General features: G+C 48.9%; 1 protein-coding gene across 1 annotated transcript in view; it reads left to right on the top strand.

The window, feature by feature from the left end:
• Positions 1 to 8,797: 8,797 nt before the first annotated feature.
• Positions 8,798 to 21,798, top strand: part of PLEKHD1 (pleckstrin homology and coiled-coil domain containing D1) — a gene marked incomplete at both ends in the record, with an annotated part of 28,535 nt that continues 15,534 nt past the window's right edge. The window contains 6 exons of the mRNA XM_080933646.1: positions 8,798 to 8,946; positions 19,161 to 19,254; positions 19,604 to 19,693; positions 19,878 to 19,954; positions 20,704 to 20,795; positions 21,717 to 21,769. Of these exons, the coding sequence (XP_080789772.1) occupies positions 8,798 to 8,946; positions 19,161 to 19,254; positions 19,604 to 19,693; positions 19,878 to 19,954; positions 20,704 to 20,795; positions 21,717 to 21,769 (555 nt within the window). The remainder of the gene's footprint in view (positions 8,947 to 19,160; positions 19,255 to 19,603; positions 19,694 to 19,877; positions 19,955 to 20,703; positions 20,796 to 21,716; positions 21,770 to 21,798) is intronic.

The raw sequence follows: 21,798 nt of genomic DNA on the forward strand, positions 1-21,798 counted from the left end.
AGGAGAATCACGAGTTAAAGGTCATTCTTCACCCCATCGTTCAAGGCCAACCTTGTTTGCATGGGAGCCCTAACTCAAAAACTACTAGTGATATTAATTGCACAAAAGAATGGAAGATGTTTGTGTGTGTATATACAATGTACTTTAGTTACATTTGCCCCTTATTACCATCTGTTGTGTCCCTCCCCCACCTTTTCCTGGCTCCTTCCCAATCTGCCTTCTGCTTTCATGGTGTGTGTTTGTTACATTTTACTCTCTTTGACAAGGTCTCATTATATACTCCTAATTTCCTTGGAACTCAAGATGAAAATCAGGCTGTAGATTCAGCTTCACCTGGTTCTGGTATTAAAGGTATGTGCCGAGGGACTGGGGCAGTGGAGCAGATGATCTTTTTTAAAATTGAGGTCAGAGCTGGGATAAGATGTAGTATTTGCCTTAGCTTATTGTGCATAGCACCATGATCTCCAGTTCCACCCATTTTCCTGCAAAGGACATAATTTTGTTCCTTATGACCAAATAACAGACATTCATTCCCACCCCCACCCCCTTGCCTCCCTATCTATTGACTGATTTTTTGAGACAGGGTTTCTCTATGTAGCCCTGACTGTCCTGGAACTCAGGATAGACAGAGCTGGGATTAAAGGTATATGTCACCATTGCCAGTTCCACACACATTTTCTTTAACTATTCATCTGTTGATAAGTGGCTAAAGCGACTCCATAACTTGACCGTTGTGCATGGTGCCTTAGTAAGCATAGGTATGTAGGTATGTCTTCAGTATGTTGAGTTTATTTCCTTCCTTTGTATACACAGGACTGGCAATAGCCAGATCATCTGGTAAGTATTTTTGAGGAACCTCCATACTGACTGACATGGTGCTTTAACCATCTGTGTTCCCACCAGTAGTATAGGCTTCCTTTGGTCCATCTTTGCCACAGTCTGTTCTTCTGGATGATGGTCTTCTGACTGGGTAAGGTGAAATCTTGGTGTTTAGATTTATTTTCTTGATGGCCACAGATACCGGTTTTTCAGATCAAATATTTCTTCATCAATTTGTTGTCAATTTGCACATCTTTTATGGTATCTCTACAGTTCTTTGTTCCTTTGTTGGTGGCATTGTTTTTTGGACACTTTTATCTAGTATTTATATATTCTGGATATTAACTGTCTGGCGGATGAAGAGACAAGAGGTTGTTTGACCTGTAGGCGGTCTCTGTACTCAGCAGCTTTTGAGTCTGATGCAGTCCCTTTGTTGGTTCTTAACTATTATTTCATGGGACCTTAGACAACTGTTCCTAAAGTTGTTGCCTGTGCTTAGGTCTTGGAGTTCAGATCTTCTCCTCACCCCCTCCCCAAAACAGGGTTACTCTCTGTAACCCTGGCTGTCCTGGAACTCACTCTGAAGATCCAGCTGACCTCAAACTCAGAGACCTGCCTACCTCTGGGTGCTGGGATTAAAGGTTGGACCACTACGCCCAGCTCAGATAATTTTTAACTGGCACGCAGATTGCTGCATATGGTAATGTTCTGAGGAAGGGCGTGCTATTATTGTACACCATTAGAGCCCCATATGAATCTTGGGTACTACATGCTAGATGGTGCCCAGGGTGCTCCAGATTTCTGGAAAACATAAAGAAAACCAGTGAAGAACACATGCTGTTAATGATCCCTGCCACCCTGCCAAAGAGAGATGGGATGCAGAGGAAAATAACAGGACCTGCTTAGTGTCCCTTGCCAGGTACAGTCCTGCCTGGTCATCACAGGGGTGACCCACCACGGGTGATAGAAGGTATCACACTGCAGGGTGATAGAGGATAGTTGGAAATTTCTGTGTCTCTTCACTCTAGTTGCTATTGGGTGATTTCTTTTTCCTCCCCATCCCTGAATTCCTGTCTCCCTAAATTCCTAACAGGAAACTAAGGATTCTATCATTCCATGCTTCTCAGCAGAGTCCTGCTCCCCCACCACAAGCAGTCTGCGCACCCTGCCTCTCACCTTCTCCCCAGTCTTCCTGCACTCTTCTGAAGGCCCTGCCCACTGCCCTCTCTGCATAGACTTCTGTTCTCATCAAAAATCCTTTTTTTTTAAAAGATTTTATTTTATATTATGCCTTGTCTGAATGTATGTCTGCACCATGTGCATTTCTGTTACTCTCAGGACAAGAGGGTTTTGCATCCCCTGGAACCAAAGTTAGGGATGGTCATGAACAATCATGTCAGGGCTGGGAATCAAACCCAGGACCTCTGAAGGAGCAACAAATGTTCTTAACCACTGAGGCATTTCTCCAGCCCATGGCTTAGGTGGGTCTTCTGGGCTCAGGACAAAAGGTATGAAGGGGCAGAAAAAGCAGGCCTGGATTATTCTAGTGTGTTGCTGCCTTTGTTCTACTCAGTACTTCAACAAGATTGGGTGCATTTGGTGAGTTAGCCTGATGTTGGCCATAGACAAATATGTGCAGTACTTTGAGAACCAGAAATTAACCTTCTCTGGGACTTGCACAACACTCCAAGCTAATATTGTGTTGAGTGTTGCAAGGCCCTCTCCCCACTTACAGCAGGATCTTATTATGTTGCCCAGGCTGTCCCTAAATTCATGATCCACCTGCTTTAGCCTTCCAATTTTGGGGACTGTAGGTATGTACCACCACACCCTGCTACAGGGCCGCCTTTTGATATATGCATTCTAAAGGGTTTCAAAGTAACTCACTTTCAACCTTTTTATTGGGTGAAGATGGAGCTAACACTGGTGGCTAATCATTGCTATTTGGCATGTTATATTCAGTTCCACATAAGGAACCAACCCCTGGCTCTCACTCAGGGATGTTTTGGGAATGTGTGAGATTATAACAAATGACAGACTAGTGCAAGGGAGCCAAGCAGGGAGCTTCTAATGAGGTAGCAGAGTGGGATCAGGTGAGCTTCTCCTGGGCAGGGAAGCCTTCCTGCAGGGCCCGTGGGACCCTCGTCACCCAGTCAAGGCCGTCAGTCCATATGATGCTCTTGTCTCCCCCACCTTCAGTTTATAGGCTCCGTGCTGTCCTGTGGTGCACGGACCCCACTCCACCTCCTGCAATGCTTAACTCTGACAACCTGACATAAGCTAGAATCATCTGGAAGCAAAGTCAGTGAGGGATTATCCAGATAAGGTTGACCTAAGTAGGCATTCCTGTGGAAGGCTGGCCTGTTAGTGGTGGTGGGTGGTACCATTGTTCTTCCCTGGGCTAGGCTCTAGCTTGTGTGAGAGAGAAAGACAGCAGAGTACTGAGCAAGCAAGCAGTTATGCTCTCTGCTTTTGGTCGTGGACGTAACATGATTGGCTCCCTGAGTTCCTGCCTTGACTTACCCAAAATGGACTGTAATTCGGAATTATAAGCGAAATAACTCCCCATGTTGCTTGTCAAAGTATTTTGTCGTGGCAACAGGAATGAAACTAGAATGCAGCATCTCTTCAAGGTTACTCTGGAGGCAGCCAGGCCTTGTTCAGCAATCCCTCCTGACAGAAAGTCCAGTCACAGAAGAAATAGAACACTCCAGGGGAGTGACAAGGGGGAAGGTGTGACCAGAGTCATTTGACCTGAGTCTAAGCAGGACAAAGAAGGAAGAAGGGCAACTTCTAGACTGAGGAGGGGCAAGTGGAGAAAAGATAGAAACGGGTATGATGGCCTGAGAGTGTTGGGTGAGTCCCGATGGAGGTGTTGGGTATAGAGGGGCCAGGATGTGAGAGGAATTACAGCAAAAGGTCAGGAGTTGGGGAACAGGTCAAAGTAGTGGTGACCAGCAGAGGATATGCCAACGTGTTGGCTTCAGGCTTTGAGATCAGATGAGGGACAGCCAGTAAGCCTGGACTCTGGAGGACCCTAATGTGGGGGAGAGTTCAAGTGAAAAAGTGCATGTGTCCAGCCGGGACTGCAGGGTAAGGAAGCTGAGTGTCGAGCCCTCAGAAGCTCAGTGTTTATCCTCAGTTCTCACAGCTAGTGGCTAGGCAAAGTTCTGCTGTTGTGACAGACACTCCAAGTCTGGCCTTGAACAATGGCTTCCACAGCCATTCTCGGACACTCTGCAGGTTCCATTTTAGAGAGGAGAGGCGGTCAATCGTCACAGGCATTGGTCTCCATTTGGTTGGCCAACAAAAGCAGAAAGCCACAGCACCTGACCAGGAGCTGAGCAAAGATGCATCAGTTCAGTGTGCATTTGCTGAGTGCCTACTGCATGCTCTGTCCCTGCCCTGACGTAGCTCATGTCCAGAAGAGCAGCAGACACAGGAGAGAAGCTCCAAACTGAGCAGACAGCATGCTGAAATACAGGAACGGGCAAAGATCCATTGTCAACCATAGTCACCTGAAGCTACCACAGCCTTGTGCAGTGGGAAGGTGTAGATCAGAACAAACCAAGATGTCCAGTTGGCTGCTTGTCCTCATGCATAGGTCCACCATGTTAGGAAAAGCCTCACTATGTAACCTCAAGCTTTTTTTTTTTTTTCCTTTGAGACAGTGTCTCATGTAGCCAGGTCTGATCCTTGTGATTCCCCTGCCTCAGGCTCCTGAATACTAAGAATACGAAAGTATTTTCTCCTGAGTGCTAGGTAACTTAAAAACCCCAAACAACTGAACAGTGTACCTCAGGGTCTTAGAAAACAAAAACAAGCCAAACTCCAAACCAAAAGACAGAAAGTAATGAAATAGAGACTAAAAAGATAATAAAAAGTGAGACAGTTCTTTTTTAAATTTTTAAAGATTATTTATATGTGTGAATGTTTTGGCTGCATGTATGTACGAGTACCACATGTGTGCCTGATGCCCATGGAGGCTAAAAGAGGACACTGGATCCCCGGAACTGAAGTTGCAGGTGGTTGTGGTTATGAGTTACTGTGTAGGTGCTGGGAACTGAACTCTTATCCTCTGCAAGAGAGCAACAAACACTTACCCACTGAGCCATCTCCCCTGTCCTAAGAGTTCTTTGAAAAGACAAACAAGATTGACATCTTTTAGCCAAACTCACAAAAAGAAAAGACCAGGGCTGGAGAAATGACTCAGTATTGAAGAGCACTGGCTGCTCTAACAGAGGTTCAATTCCCAGCAACTACATGGTAGCTCAGAACCATCTGTGACTCCAGTTCCAGGGGATCTGACACCCTCACACAGACACAGGCAAGCAAATGCCAATGCAGATAAATCAGGAAGGGGCACATAGTGTTAATCCCAGCACTCTAGAGACAGCAGCAGGAGGATTTCTGTGAGTTCAAGGCTAGCTTGGGGTTTATATAGTAAAGTCCTAGTCTGGCTACACAGTGAAACATTGTCTCAAAAAAAAAGTTAAAAATGAAAGGCATGGGGATAGAAGTGTGGTGCTGATCCAACAAATACCAGTGCCATCCAGGATCCTGAGGGAGTATTTTAAAACCTCTGTTTCAAAAAGATGGAAAAATCTAGAAGAAATGGATAAATTCCTGGGGACATAGGACTCACCAAATTTAAATAAGAGCTAGATAAACTTTTTTAATCTTGAGTTTTCTCGTTGGTGCAATTAAGAATAAAAATGTTCCCCTTAGTCTCTCGTCACAATTAGCTTTATTAGGAAAACAGCAAACACCACTTTAACAACAACAGCTCCACATCTAACCAGGAGGTTGGAGGCACCTTTAGGAAGCCTGGGTTTCCACCCTGGCCTCATTTGATTGCCAAGACTGGGCAGTCCTGTAAATACAGTGCTCCAGAAGTGGAGGCAGGAGGATGACAAATTTGAGATCAGCTGGACTACACAGCAAGATCTTGTCTCAGAAAGAGAGAGAGAAAGAGGAGAGAGGGAGAGAAAGAGAGAGAATAATGCTTAGGAGGCCCTGCCCTTGGCCTGCAGCCCTGGTTTGTTTTGTCTTCCACATTAAGACTCCCGGAGAACACACAGAAATGGAAAAGCTTTGCCCATGCCTAAGCTGGCATCAAGGCTGTTTGCGAACAACGGAAGTGCCGCATTGCCTGCCTCTTACAGTTTTTCTACTCAGCATTAACTGCGGTTAGCTGATGCAGATGAAATGACCAATTTTTTTTTCTCTGCCACTGAAGAAACCAAGCTGTTTCTTCCATGCAGAATGTTTTCCGGGAGCCCCTGGGCTTGCTCAGCCCTTTCCCTTGACAATTTTCTCATGAATGGTTCTATTCATGCCACAGCTCACAAGTGTCACTGGTCTTTACTCCAAGGCCGGAGCTGCTACTGACCTGATTCAAGAGAGAATGAATTTGCTAAAAGAATATCAGGACGGCCAGAGAGCCGGGCTTGGGGGGAAGTTTCCAGAACAATACTTCAAGCCCTGCTCAGTGCCACAGAGCATTAGGTGCTGCTGTTACATGCAGCCAGGTCTGACTCCCAGTGACTACCACTGCAGCTGCACCAGGAAGCCACAGTGACTATTCAGAGCAAATCAGGTACCTTAGCCATCTCCTTCCCTGAAAAAGTGCATGCCTATGCATTCTGTTCCCTTGGCCTGCTCCAGAGAACAAAGGCCACAGATTCTTGGTGCAAGTTTTTGTTTGTTTGTATAGATTCCTAAAGTAAGAAAAGTGTCTAGGCATCAAGATTATAAACTTAAGGACCAGCAAGGGACCAGAGGTGTATGTAATTCAGTAGTAGAGCACATGCCTAGCATTCACAAAGCCCCAGGTTTAATCCTTGTAGGACTGTATAGTCTCATAGACTAGAAAAGCTGGGCAGCTAAGACTTGACTGTGAAGGCGAGGTCTTCTGAGGATGTCCTTTAGGGCATTCAGATCTGTAGTGGGTGGGTTGGTCTGAAGCTGCTTGCTTGTATTCAGATGCAGAATTCTGTACCCCAAGGTCTAATTGCCTCAAGACAGGATCCTCACAGGTACCAGCTTTTGCTGTATAACCCTTGCCCTCCAGGTTACATCATTGGTTAATAAAGATGCCTACAGCCTGTAGCTAAGTTGGTGGTACTTTGGTTCCCCAGGGCTTGGGATTTGAGGCAGAGAAAACCTGGGGTGGTGGGGGGTGGGGTGGGGGAACTGGAGGGGTTAGGGTGGTCATGAGCACATGGTCCTGAGGGCCAGCCAGTTGGAGTAAGAGTGGCCCAGGCAGAACATAACAAATGGTATCTCTGGATTATTGACAAGGAAGTAGACAAAATAACACAGAGGGTTGATATCTGCCAAACTCTAGTGCTTTGAGGCTTATTATAAATATAGATATAAAGGTTTTGTGTCTTTTACATGGGAATTTAATGATCTGAGGTGGGTAGAAACCCCCAAGTAATATTTACCACAACACAGGTCAGTTATTTCAAGACGTTGAGCAAATGGTGAAAACTGAGAAAAGTGATTGTGGGATGACTGGAGAAGGGTGCAGGGACCAGAAAGATCTTTTTATCTTGAGTGGTGGTCCTACCGCGAATGCATTTCTCAAATGAGTCCTTGAGAGATCTGGTATACTTATTACACCTTAGAGTTGCTTGAACAGGGCAAATTCAGAAAGTCTGAGCAAACTGATTTAGCCCTCAGATTACCCATTTGTTTGCAAGCTCTGTCGCATTTTAACTTCTCGGTTTCACACAGGAATCACAGATCCTGAGGGAGGAAAGAGGTTTCACTAAGGGCACAGGTCAATCAAGACTGCCTCAGAGAGCCAGTAACTTTCCAACCTTGAAGAGTCTAGAAGGAGAGGGAGGGAGCCGCTCCAGAATGCAAACAAACCCGCCAGCCTCTGAAGTGCTTTTCCACTTAGAGAGAAGGAGGTGAGGCAGTCTCCAGGCCTGGCCCATAAAGAGATGCGGTCAACAAATGTCTACAGGACACGGAGAGCGGAAGTGGACAGAGCAGGTAGCCCTGGGGAGCACAAGAGGCGCACAGATAAATCATGAACACAAACTGCATTGACCGTTTGAGCTTAACACTGAGTGACAAATGCCAACACAGACTGCCAAGTGTCAGGAAAAGAAATCCGATCTGGTCCAGACAGATTTGGCAGCACAAAGTGAAACCCACCTGCGGGGACAGGAAAGGGCCATGAATCTTACTGGAACCTCTTTTCGAGGCAGGTCCTTGAGCACTTACCGAAGTCTTAGCTGGCCACCGGCCTACCACCCAAGAGGTAGGAAAGTCTCCACTTTACAGGTGAGAAAAACACGATTCAGCAGCTAGCCGAGCCATTTAAAGCCTGAGTTGGAACCGCAAGCTCAGTTCCCTAACACCACGCCCAGAGGCGAGCAGGTGGCAGCGGAGTGACTCCTGCCTATCACGGAGCACACCTGGCCACTGTTTTGATGTAGGCACGACGGACCACAAGGAACTGGGGGAGCGCAGGAAGCCTGAGTGGGGGTGGAGAGGTGCAGTGCCCAAATCCCGGGCCGAGTGACCGACCGGGCCCCTGCAGACTCACTGAGCTAGTTCCCGCAGCCGGCGCCAGCACTGATTGGCGCTCGCAGCCGGCCTGAGCGGCTCACCTGCCACTCCCAGCCAATCCAGGCCACCAGAATTGAGGCTGCCCGCACAGGAGGCGAGGTTGGGGGGGAGACCAGGGGGGGTGATGCTGTGAGCCTGCGGCGGAGCTACCCTCCCCACGGAGTTCCCTCCCTCCCGGCCCGGCCCGCGGCGCCCGGGAGCTTCGCCCCAGCCGCCGGCTAAGCTTCCCGCGCCCCTCGGCTCACCGCTCGCTCCACTTGTCGGGATTCGTGCCCCGACGGCGTCCCCTGCTGCCCGCCCTCGCGGTGCACACTGCTTCCCACTGTCCTCCCTATCCCTTCCAGTCTCACGAAGGGAGTGGGCCCTGCCGGGGCAGAGTCTTCTAGACACAATGTTCACATCCAAGTCCAACTCCGTGTCTCCATCGCCGTCCTTGGAGCAGGCCGACGCAGACGCGCTGGACATCAGCACCAAAGTGCAGCTCTATGGGGTTCTGTGGAAGCGGCCGTTCGGGAGATCATCGGCCAAGTGGTCCCGGCGGTGAGTTGTGCCCCCGCATCCTGGGAAACAGACCTCTCCTCCCCACCTCGGGAGGGAGCCCAGGGCTTTAGAACCCCTCCTACTCATCTAGTCACCTCTGGGGCCTCAGCCTTCCGCTGTGACCTTGACCTGCCCAGCCCCTTTCTCTCTATGCTGTTCCCCACCTAGAAGATGCGACTTTAATTGGTCACTGGAGCTAGAATGGAATCACCGGCCAGTAGATGCCAGGAATTCTCTGTGGAATGAACTGAGTCCCAAGTGGCTAGGCTGCATGGGGGCTAGAGATTGAGGTTAAGTTGGGCCAGTCTGCAAAAGGAGAAATCCCATCCCCCAGAGATTCTCCAGAGACCTCCACAGCCACTTTCATCCCTTTATCGAGGCTTTAAGTGGGCTGGGAAATGGGCGCCTCTCTCCTTTATCCATCCTCAACCTTACACGGCATTTAAGCAAGCCAGACCACTGCCGTTCTGAAGGACTCAGGAGAAAGGAGAACCACAAACCTCCAAGGAGTTGTGTTGAAAACCCCTCCAACTGTGTCTTGCCATCACTGAAGCTGGAATGGGAGAGAGGGTGTATTGGTCCTGTCCGAAGGATTTATGTTTGGGGAGGTGTTGGAGAGACAGAGCAACCCTGGTCCTATTCTCAGTAGCAGGCTCTCTGCCCCAACTCCAAATGAAAGTCGAGAGATCAACAGGGTTTTCTATGGTCATGACAAGTGTTGGGAGAAGGGCCACTCCCAGACCTGGGCTTGCAGGAGCATCACACAGCTGGCTGCTAGTGCAATGAGGCTGTTTTCTGCACAGCTTTTGCCTTTAAGTCAATAAAGATTTCCTGCAGTGTCTAGAAGGCTCAGACTTTGTCCTGGTCCCTCCCTGGAGGGTATGAACATTCTTGGAAGCATGGCCCCTTCCCCCTCCCTGCACACACACACCACGAGTCTGAATGCCTCTGGTGTTTTCTGAACTGCAGATCATGCGTGTGGTAATGGTTAGTTTTGATGTTCAATTTCGATGAATAATTTAATATTCCTGTAAGACCTCAGGACAAATGGAGGTGTGGATGGGATTTCAGGTTTTGCAGAGCTGGTTTCACATACTTTTATTACTTCTTCCTGATTTCTCTTGGGGACTTAATGGGATACAGGCTCCCTTGAATGCCTCCCAAGTTGAGTTTTTCTCTGATGCTTTAAGTGAAGGCTCTGAGCAGTGTGAAGGGTCTATGAAAGGCTCACAGGGCTGAACTGTCTGGAATACAGCCACTGATGCCAGGAGCATCCTATCTCTGTCACATTTGAGTATGTGTAAGAGGGGGGAAGGGCTATTGTAGACTCCCAGCTGGTATCCTAAGTGAGTACTGCAGGCGGCCATCTCTCTACTGAATCCTCATCTAAGACTATTCTTCCAGGCACCTTCACCCAACTGCATCCGGTATGTGGTAGGTGCCTCGGACCCCTCAGGCTGAATCTCCTGCTCCCTTTTCCACAGTATGGGGGAGGGGGACCTGGCTCCTGCATAGTTAATCTCCTGGCTGATAGCTCAGGGCACTTGGAGTTGGGTTCCCACAGCTGCCCAAAACAAACCAGTCAGTCTAAGTCAAAACAGGAAGTCCAGGGCCAAGTTAGCTCTGTGTCCCTTGAAAGAGGGCATCACCTCTGTCTCATTCCTTGCTCAAGAGCTCCCTGTGCAGGCACACCCTCCTCAGAGTCTCAGAAAACATCCTACCTGCCAGCTCCAGGTCTTTGTTCATGGCCCCTCCTCTGCAAGAATACCTCCCCACCCTCCCCACCCTCCCCACCTAACACACCATTTTTCCCTTGAGTCAGCAACAGCCTGTCAGAGAGTTGGGTACAGAGGAGCAGAGCGATGCTCAGACAGCCTCCTCTTGCTGCCCAGCAGGGCCTCTGGGCTCCACTCTCCCATTTCTGAAGTGCAGTCTCTGGACCTCAGACAATTCGTGGAAGCTTGGGACAGGGTAGCCAATACCCACCACTGCAAAGCTTTGCCATTAGAGAGATCGATGCCCTAGTGGGCAGCTGCTGGGAAGAGGCCTGGAAAGGCTCCATGCTGCATAGATAACAACTGAGCAGGATGGAACTGGCTGTGGCTGGCTGAGTTCTGTAAAACTCCCTTCCTCAGGTCTGTCTTAGCTGAGCTTCCAGTACCCCACCACCTCTACCCTCACCTTGCCCAAGCAGCAGTAGGAAGATGTTCTCATTGTTACCTTACCTTCCTGTGGGCAAAGGGAGGGAAGGGACTCAAAAGTGGCCACCAACAGTGAAAAGAGAATTTTGAGAGGAGTCTAGAGGTTAAATTGGCTTATTCTTCCTCTTGGGGTAACAGAAGCACAGATATAAAGACCTGAGTCCTCTGAACAGGAGGAGGGAACGGGGATGGTCTTGGCTTCAGCCAGGGTCAGCAAGAGGTAGATGGGATGTCCTACTGAGACCGCCATGGAGCCATCCAGGACTCAGCTCACTGTCCTTGCTGGGAACCCATTACCTACACCCCTATCCATCCATGGGTAAGTCCCCACTGCCCTCTTGAGAGTGAAGTAACTTTGATTTCAGCATCAGACCCCACAGAAGTCTAAATCCTGCATCTTGTCCTCACTGATCTCCAAGAGGTATCCTGTGTCAGGTTTTATAATTTAGGTAGCAGTTCCTCAGACTCGCTGCCCCAGCCCAGCCTTCTCTACTGCCTCATACCTTCAATCTCTCACACATGGCCTTTGTGGGCAGAGGAAGCTACACATAAGGGAAAGCATGGCAACACGGAGGGTGAGGGGTAACATGGAGGCCGAGGGGCATCATGGAAGGGTGAGGGGCATCATGGAGGCTGAGGAGTATCGTGGAAGGGCAAGCTCCTTCAGGTAGACTTTCTGCTCTGTTTTCTGAAGCCTGTTTTATTAGACTGTTGCAGTTTTTGTGTATTGATTTTAGATTTTGTTTATTTTTTTTTTAATTTACATCTATGTGTGTGTGCCTGCTAGTTTCTACGGATACCATGTGTCTTAGTGTTTTACTGCTATGAGGAGACACCATGACTAAAGCAAGTCTTATAAAGGATAATGTATATCTACGGCAGGCTTACAGGTTCAGAGGTTCAGTCCATTATCATCGAGGTTGGCAGCATCCAGGCAGGCATGGTGCAGGAGGAGCTGAGAGTTCTACATCTTCATTTGAAGGCTGCTAGGGGAAGACTGGCTTTCAGGCAGCTAGGACTGTGACACACCTACTCTAACAAGGCCACACCTCCTAATAGCACCACTTACTGGACCAAGCATATTCAAACCACTACACACCATGTGTGTGCAATGCCTCTTTTGGCCCAAACTCATGCATGTTCCTGAGATCTCTCTCTCTACACTTATCCGTCATATCTCTTCCTTTCTGTCCTCCAGGATGTTCCCAACTTCCAAATTCTCTCTCCCCTACCCCAGTCTACACCCACAAACATCAAAGATCTCCGTAGACTTGACTGGCTGCAGGTGGTGTTAGTTCTAGCTGTTGTTTTTCTTAAGATTGTACTTATTTTTATTTTATGCATATTGGTGTTCTGCCTGTACATGATGTATATGCAGTGCTCACGGAGCCCACAGTGGGAATTGAATCTCCTAGAACTAGAATACAGATAGTTATGAGCTTATTAGTAATACGCTGATTTGAACCTGGTCCTATGGAAGAGTAGCCATCACTCCTAACCACTGAACCATCTTCTCAGCCCCTGGCTGGTCCTTCTTTAACAAGAACTGATGGTGTGCACTGCATCTGTGCTCTGAACAACATTTTCCTCTGCCTCCACTAGCTATCTCATGAGAACCAGTGTTAACTAAGCTCTGGCTGGACCCTTATACTCAGAGCAAAGGGTGCAGGGAAGCCACACTACCATGTTAGGTGACATCTGTGTCTGTCCTGTCACTCAAGCTAAAGTCCTGGCCACAGTGTCATGAGACTTAGGCTGCCCAGCCCCGGTCTAACTATTCAGCATGCTCTGCTGATTTTTAACCTTCTGATAACTCCGGTTCACCCTTTGCCTGGCTGTGACCTCCTCTCTAATTCTAAGACCTCCCAGTACTTGTTTGATATCTCTGCAAGGTGTGGAGGAGGGGTGGGGTGGGCTGCCCATCTCAGGCCCAGCTCACAAACCTGTGCTCTCTCCTGTCCTTCTCCCATACCCCGGCCACATAGGGTTAGCACATAACTTACCTGCCTGCACATAGCACTGGGGACATTTTGATGACCTTGAGCACATTGTTCTCCACATATGTCCTTCTCTATCTAGAAAATATATCATCTTCTACTGCCTTCCAGCTTCTTAAAACATTTCCTATGTTTTAAAATCCCTGATCACCTGGGACCTCCTCTCAGACCTTGGTCAGACCCTAAGCCATTCGACCCCTGGGGCTCACGCCTCTGCTCTTCACACAAACGTCCCCGAGTTGCTATGTGTCCTAGTGCTCTGTAATTGCTGTGCATTCTCTGGGCACTGTGTGGCATTGTAATGCACCCTGCTAGGTTATGATAAGTAAGGTATCATGGTGCCTCCCAGGGTCAAAGCATCCCCCTGGCTGACGGTGTCACCCTGTATCCTAAAGCTGTGCATTTCTAGCTTCCCCATTACCGGTGTGTGATCTGGGGCGTGCTATTTAATGTCTCTGCACTCCGGCTACGTCACCTACCTTGGTGAAGCAGCAAATGTGTTACTACACCAATGGCTGCAGCTCACACAGGGCCTGGTGCAAAGAAGGAGCCTGAGTTTTAAAAATTATCTTTCCACATGCTCTCTTCTACATTTATCTCTTAAGGTCCTTGAGGGCAGGGGCTCACCAAGCTGACAGGGCCCAGCACAGTGCCTGCCTAGGCCAAGTAACTCCTCCTTAGCAGCTCTCTCACCCATTCCATATCTGTCCTACAATGACCAGCTGCTCAAGGGAGACAGACAGCTGGGACTAGTGGTGAGTGTAGGGCTAGCAACACAGTGTTCCAGCAGCTGGGAACCTGGCCTCGTCAGCAGAACTCTGGCTTTACCACTTACCAATTGCTTACTCTTGATGTGGTTCAGTTAGTTTTCTTACCACTGTGCTAGGAAAAAAAAAAAAAAACCCAACAAAAAACAAATAATCCATCACTTAGAGTCATTTAAATAAGGTACTGGCAATACTATATAGCTGGGCGTGGTGGCACGGGCCTTTAAACTCAGCACTCAAGAGGCAGATTTTTGTGAGTTCGAGACCACCCTGGTCTTCAAAATGATTCCAGGACAGCCAGTACTACACAGAGAAATCCCATCTCAAAAAACCGATAGATGGATGGATGAATGGATGGATGGATGGATGGATGGATGGATGGATGGATGGTTGGATGGAATAAAGTACGGGTAGCAAAGGGCACACCTTGCTGGCTTCTAACTGTTCTTTCACCTGGAGGTAGAAATACCAGAACAGGGGGCTGAGGATATGGTTCACTTGATAAATTGCTTATCTAGCATACATAAAGACCTGGGTTCAATTCTTAGCACTTCAGAAACCAAGCATGGTGACTCATGCCTATAATCACAGCACTCAAGAGGTGGAGACAGGAAGATCAGAGGTTCAAGGTCAGCCTCAGCTACATAGGGAGTTTGAGGTCAGCCTAGGCCATCTGAGGAACTGTCTTTTTTTTTTTTTAAAGATTTATTTATTTATCATATATAAATGCACTGTCACTGTCTTCAGACACACCAGAAGAGGGCATCAGATCTCATTACAGATGGTTGTGAGCCACCATGTGGTTGCTGGGATTTGAACTCAGGACCTCTGGAAGAGCAGACAGTGCTCTTAACCACTGAGCCATCTCTCCAGCCCTGAGGCACTGTTTTAAAATAGATAAATTAGTAGTAGTAGTAGTAGTAGTAGTAGTAGTAGTAGTAGTAGTAGTAGTAGTTAGTAGTTGTTGTTGTCGTTGTAGTAGAGTTGTAGTAGAGTTGTAGTAGTTGTAGTAGTAATAGTAGTTGTAGTAATAGTAGTTATAGTAGTAATAGTAGCTGTAGTAGTAGTGGTTGTAGTACTAGCAGTTATAGTAGTAGTAGTAGAGTGAAGAGGAAGCCGGGGCTGAATGAAACCTTTACTATGCACATACTCCAGGCCTCCCATAACCCAGGGGGGCTAAAAGCAAAAGCTGCTAGTAAGACTTCTGGATGGGAGGAGGACAGGGCGGTGAACGTATTTGTCCAGAAGGCAGCCAGCCAGCTGGGCGGCAGCCATGCTCTTCTCTGTAGCTGCTGTGAGCACACATGGGAAGAGGGCAGGCAGGGTGACCGGATGGATGCTGAACACAACGGTAAGGAGTAACAGTGATCAGAACAGTACCGATCCTTTCCTGAGTGCTCACTATGAGCTGTCTTCCCGTGATCCAACTCCTTTCCCTCCCAGGAATGATAAACAGACATTGATCATCATCCTCAAGCTCCACACGAGGGACTCGAGGCCTAAGAAGACTAGATGCCTCACCCAACTCTGCTAGTAAGTGATGAGTCTCCCACCTCAGCTACTGTGACTTGGCTACCTAAGCCTCTATCCTGGTGTGTGGCTCCAGCCAGGATAGCAGCTCCATGAGCCATATAGGGAGCAAGAGAAGGGCCTGGTGGTTCTCCGTTCCAATCCTTCTTCCACAGTTACTTCACATCTAAGCCTTTCTTTCCTCATCTGTGAAATGGGAGTAAAAGGCTCCGCCTCCAATATTGTTCTAAAGAACAGGTTCTCTGATCCCCACATAACTTGGCTCACAGAAGCTAATGCAGGAAAATGGTGCCTGTGACCAGCCCCTGCACTCACAGCCCAGCTCTGCAGGGTCCAGAGGAGGTTGTTCCAGCCTTGCATACCGAATGAGGGTGTCTAGAACACGGGGACTCTGGAGGAAGGTATAGGAAGAGGAAAGACCCTCTTTGCAATCTGACATAGACTTGCAAGGGCCCCAGCTGCAGAGTAGAAGCGAAAAGGTGTCAGTCAGAGTGGTCACTGTCAATGCAGTCTGGGAATCAGAGATCTTGTCTGATGAACCATGGTGGGTAGGAGCTTGCTCTCCGCCTCCAGGACTGTGCCAGGTATGGCTCATGTGGCAGTTCATGATGACTCTCAGCCTGCTGAAGGGTGGCTCCCATGGAGCAAAGGCTATCCAGAGTGTCTCTTCTGCCTTCTTGTGCCGGCTTTAGAAGGGGATTGGCATTGGGGGACATTCTTTGTATTGGGACGATCCTGGGAGCTCTACATGCCTCTGTCCACTCTCCATATCTCTTGCCCCCATTGATCTGTGTCAATAGCTTTTAGCAGATCCCCGGCCTATGCCAGTACAACCTCCTGCCCATGCAGCAGCCAAAGGTGCCCGTGTCAGTCCTGCTCAAAACCCTCCCATGGCCGTCTTACTCGGAGAGAAAGCTAGCTGCTACCAAGTGGGCCTGGCTCCTCATGCCACCTCTTGCCTCCATTTCCCTAGCTAGAAATCTCAGAAGCAAGTCAGGGTAGGTTGGGGTGGTGAGGGCTCAGAGACTGTAAGCACTGCCATCGTTGCTATGACAGTAACCACGGCAGCCTGTGCAGTCTGATCCATGGTTGGAGTTTTGCTTCAGCCTTCTGGTTCCTTCCTTAACACAGGACATCGGTACCTGTGTATTCTGTGTCTGAGATACCTGCCCTCTCTTCAAAGATTACCTCCTCTTATTTTTTTGATATAGGGGCCTCTATGTAGCTTAGGACTACCTCAGAGTTGTGCTTAGCCTCTTGGATGCCGAGATTATAGAGGCGTGTGCTACTAGAGAGGGGTTTTTTTTTGTTGTTGTTGTTTTTGTTTTTTGAGATCGGAGTCTCATGGCTGGGCTAGCTTTGAACTCACTACATAGCTGAGGATGACTGTCTTAGGGTTTTTACTTCTGTGAACAGACACCATGACCAAGGCAAGTCTTGTAAAAGACAATATTTAATTGGGGCTGGCTTACAGGTTCAGAGGTTCAGTCCATTATCATCAAGGTGGGAGCATGGCAGCATCCAGGCAGCCATGGTGCAGAAGGAGCTGAAGTGCTACATCTTTATGGGAAGGTTGCTAATAGAAGACTGACTTCCATGAAGCTATGATTATTAGTGTCTTAAACCCACCCCCACAGTGACACACCTACTCCAACAAGGCCACACCTCCTAATAGTGCTACCTACTTAGCCAACTATATACAAACTATCACAATGACTTTGACCTTGTTTCTACTTCCTGGATATTTGGAGTTATGGGTGTGTGCTACAATACCTACTTTATGTTGTACAGCAGATTGCTCTGTGCATGCTAGGCAAGCATTCTACCCATAATGACACCCCCAACCCCAGCCCAGGTTCCTCAACTATAAAGCCACGGCTCCATTAGATCATGATCCTGCCTAACTATTAGCTCACAGAACCATAGTTACCTCCTAAAAATCCAGTGTCCAGATATTAAGGGGATCATGAGCACTATTGTGCTTGCCTGCCTTTCCTGCTGAGGGACTTTACCAGACCATAGGACATTCCACCCTGGGTGCTTCACACACAGGCTAGGTTATAACTACAGTCTCATTCAGTCCACACGGCCACCCCCTAATGTTGGGGCCATCACTTCTGTGCCTCAAACAGAGACAAAGGCTCAGGGAGCTGAGTATCCTTACCTAAACTCCCCATCCCCAAGCTGGCAAATGGGAGGTTTGAGCTCTTACCTTCCCCGTGATGTTCTCTTGGAACTGTCAGGAGACATCTGCCTTTCCCCAGAGACTGATGTGGCAGGACCCCAGCCTTCAGGAGCTCGGGGGCCCTCTCTGGATAAATAATCGTACATTGTGACAATGGGTATTATTATATGGATGCTAATTGCAAGAACTCAAACACAGTGTCCACTAGGGCTGCATTTGTTCTGTTGGCTCGGATACAGAAAATGAGTTTAAGTCGGACATGGTGCTATAGTTGTGTAGTCTCGGCTGCTCAGGAAATTGAGATGAGGGAGACTGTTCAAGTCTATGAGTTCAGGACCAGCCAGGGCAACATAGCAAGACACCCCCTGCCCCGCCCCAACACACAGACCTCAGAAGAGTGTTGGGGGCGGGGAGACAAAACCAGGGAACTCATACAAACTACAGAGCTGAACTTCAGGTCCCTTCTTCAGAAAGGGAGCAGCACATCTAGCCTGTCCCTCCGCCTGTCCCTCCGCTCTGCCCCAGAGCAGCCGTGGTGACCAGGAAGATTGTGCAGTTGGGGAACCCGCAGGGATCCTGTGAGTTCTTGATGCTACTTACATTTTTTCAAGCTCCTCTCAAGAAGGTCCAGCAATGGTTTAATAAGGGGCTCTTGGGGGAGTTCTGCAGAATTTGACTTTCACAGGGCAAACTCTCCTGCCATGGCCTGTAGCAAGTTGCCTGTGTCGTTTCATAGAAGGTTAAGCAGATAAGAAAGTCACACTGTTGGCAATCATGAGTCTATCCCAGAAGGTTCCAACACGTCGCTGCTCTGAACGTTCTCTTATATGTACACACACAGACACACACACACACACACACACACACACACACACACACATACTCAATAACTCAGGACCCCTTCAGCTCCTTTTCAGGTCATACCACAGCAGTGTCCCTGGAGGAGAGAGAACTCTAGTGTCTTTGAGCCTCAGGAGCTTTGAAGCCTAATTGGGGCTCCCCTGGAACACACTTGGTCTCTTAAAGCTTCTGTTGCTAGTACTGTAAAATTCCTCAAAGCAAGCCTTTTAGCATTGAGGATTTGCCTCCCCAGTAACCAGAAAGTACCATGGCTTGAGTCCCGGGAAGGATGTGAGTACTCTGAGACAAACGAGAATGCAGATCTCACCTTGGGGTACCAGGACTGCAGACCTCAGCAGTTGAGAGCAGTCCCATTTGATTACACCATAATGCCCATCCAGAATCAATCTGTCGAATCCTCCTTCCAGACCTGGAGGAGTTCCCACGTGACCAGAGCTGATCGTTCAGAGGATATAGTAACCCAAGGAGGACAACAGGTTTCTGCTGTGCTGAAGAGAGCAGTCTGGGAAGACAGTCATGAGTCTCCTCCTTCGCTGACTGAGCAGGAGACCTCTGAGGCCTCCATGCGATGGGCAGTGGGAACTAGCATCCCCATGGGCTCCCGTGTGAGTCCAGGCCCCCAAGAATGCTGTTGATTCACAATATCTTTTCGTTTTCTCACGGCTTTCTACAGGTTTTTCATCATCAAAGAGAGCTTTCTGCTTTACTACTCTGAGAGTGAGAGGAAGAGCTTTGAAACCAACAAATACTTCAACATTCATCCTAAGGTGAGGTTAGGCTTTCCATGCTGAGGGGGCCCACTGGGGACATTTGAGGATGGTAGAGAACTCTCTGTTGTCTTGATGTAGTTTAGAATCTGGAGAACAAGTCCTCACAGGGCTCAAGACCATCCCTGTCCCCATCCTCTGGGCTGGATCCTTCCCTCCACATACACTTCCTGAGTTGTAGCTCTTTTTCAGTCTGGAAGTCAGTCCTAGCTTTAATGACATAATCCTGAGATGTGGTCCAGCCTGAGGCCCTTGGCAAAGTCCTTGGCTTTCTCCAGGAAGTTCCTGGGACTCTCAGGTGATGTGAGCTGGGTAGGGTGGGAGCTGCTTGCTCTGCTTTGTTCTTCAGGGTGTCATCCCGCTGGGTGGCTGCCTGGTGGAGGCCAGAGAAGAGCCCAGTATGCCCTATGCCATGAAGATCTCACACCAGGACTTCCATGTGAGTGGGGACCCTCCCCTAGCCTAGGGTCCATGGGACAAAGCAGCTCATCTTGGTCCCCTGGGAACAGCCCTCTGTGATCTAGCTTGAAAGGGCTGTCAGGGCCTATGGAAGATGGGGTGGGAAGAGAAGAAATCGCCTCTCTCTTTTGGATACCTCTCACTCTGGGTCCTTTTCCCGGCAGGGGAATGTCTTGTTGGCTGCTGAGTCTGAGTTTGAGCAGACACAATGGCTTGAGATGCTGCAGGAGTCTGGGAAGGTGTAAGTGTCTCCCAGCAGGGCATCTGAGGGGGCCAGATGAGTGGGGTGGGCTAAGGTAGTCCTGCCTACCTGCCTCTCTGCTGGGTCCTGAGACAGGACTGTGGGAACTACCTTGGGTGTGTGGGGGGAAGACAACTCAGGCTGTAGAACATCTGTGAGGGTCCCCTAAGTGGTGAGTTTGGGAAGGTGTTCTTAATGACAGGTGGCAGATGTGGACACTATTTACTTCCAATTCTTGGGAGGGAGTCGAGCATTGCTCCTCATATTCAGCACCTTAGTACATCCACCTTCCCTTCCCAGACCTGTACCGAACCCTGGCAAGGTCCAAAGATGGTGTTTACAAATCACAGTGCAGGTCCCAGAAACCACCTGACCAACACAGCCTGTTCCCATTCGAGCCAGTCCACACTTCTAACCCAGCCAATAACACTGAGTACCCACTTGCACCAGGTGGTAGGCATGCATGCAGTGATATAGGCAGCTCCCAGGGAAGCAGTCCCATCCCTCCTCTGTGAGTGCTCTTGGCTCTGTCCCGGTGGCCCACTTTGCAACCTAAGCTTCCAGTTACTGTAACTAATCAATGCTGGTGGCGCGCCAAAGCCATGGGTGCCAGACTGAGCTGAGATTCCGTGGGGGGCGGGGGTGCTAATGCAAAAAATGTACACTCTCCTTCTCCCTGGGCCTTCCTTCTGGTTTAACCATTTGTATTTTTTCTCATTTCCTTTCTCCCGACTGCTTTTCCTCCCCAGGACCTGGAAAAATGCCCAGCTAGGAGAAGCTATGATCAAAAGTCTGGAGGCACAGGGGTTACAGCTGGCTAAGGAAAAACAGGAATATTTAGGTTGGTGACCAATACAAACTGGAATCTGAAGTTTCTTGATGGTGGCACTTGGGGACCTGAGTGGCAGCCAGGAAGGGAGCTGGTGGGAGTGGTATGGGAGTTCTCTCTGGGATGTGGAAAGGCACTTGGCACCTAGAGAACTTAATGGTGTGATAAATGCCCTTTTGGCCAGGGAGATTGAAGCAGGAGCCACTAATGGCCAGAACTTGGGGTTTAGTGGTATCACCTACCTGTTCATTGTGTGGATGAGTTTGACACTCAGTCTCTGTAAGCCTCAAGTTAGGACTCCTTAAAGAAGAGAGCAAAATGACCTCAGGTGTTAGAGGTGGGGTGGAGATCAGCTTAAAGGGAAAATGCCTGGGTGTGTGTCTGCATCGGGTCTTCAGTTGAAAGATCTAGAAATGGGAAAAAAAGTATTATCCAGCCTGAGCTCCAGGTCCTGCACCTACCTCTCCTCTCTCCTCACCAGACCCACTTTGAGCCTAGCTACAAGGATCCACGCCCCATGCCTTACTGGTCTGCTAAATGCCCTCTGGTTGGGAGAGATGACAAGAATAGGTTGATCCCCTTCCTGGGAGCCTGCTGAGGCATCTAAGACCCTGGCTCCTTTCTGCCTGCTCCAGACATCTCTCCCTTGGCAGGAATATGGCCTCCCAGATTAACCAGGCACTAGCTCAGGTAGTAGGAGATTGCAGAGACACAAGCTGCAAAGAGCCATCTGAGCCTCTGTGTACAAGTCCTGTGTGGATCCATGAAGGCACAAAACAGGGAAGTCAGCTTGAAAGGCAGTTTGGGCCAGCAAGACAGCTTCAGTTCAGCAGAGCAGGACCCAACCCCAGGCTAGGAGTAGCTCTTCCAAGGAGATGGCTCAGGTGACAGAGGTGAGAAGTGTTCAGTGTGTACGTGTGCTTGCTTTGACAGACAAGCTGATGGAGGAGACAGAAGAACTGTGCCTTCAGAGGGAGCAGAGAGAGGTAAACCCATGCGTGCCCGTGCTGACTCA

Source organism: Micromys minutus (assembly GCF_963924665.1).
Source record: "Micromys minutus genome assembly, chromosome: 1".
NCBI lineage: Eukaryota > Metazoa > Chordata > Mammalia > Rodentia > Muridae > Micromys > Micromys minutus.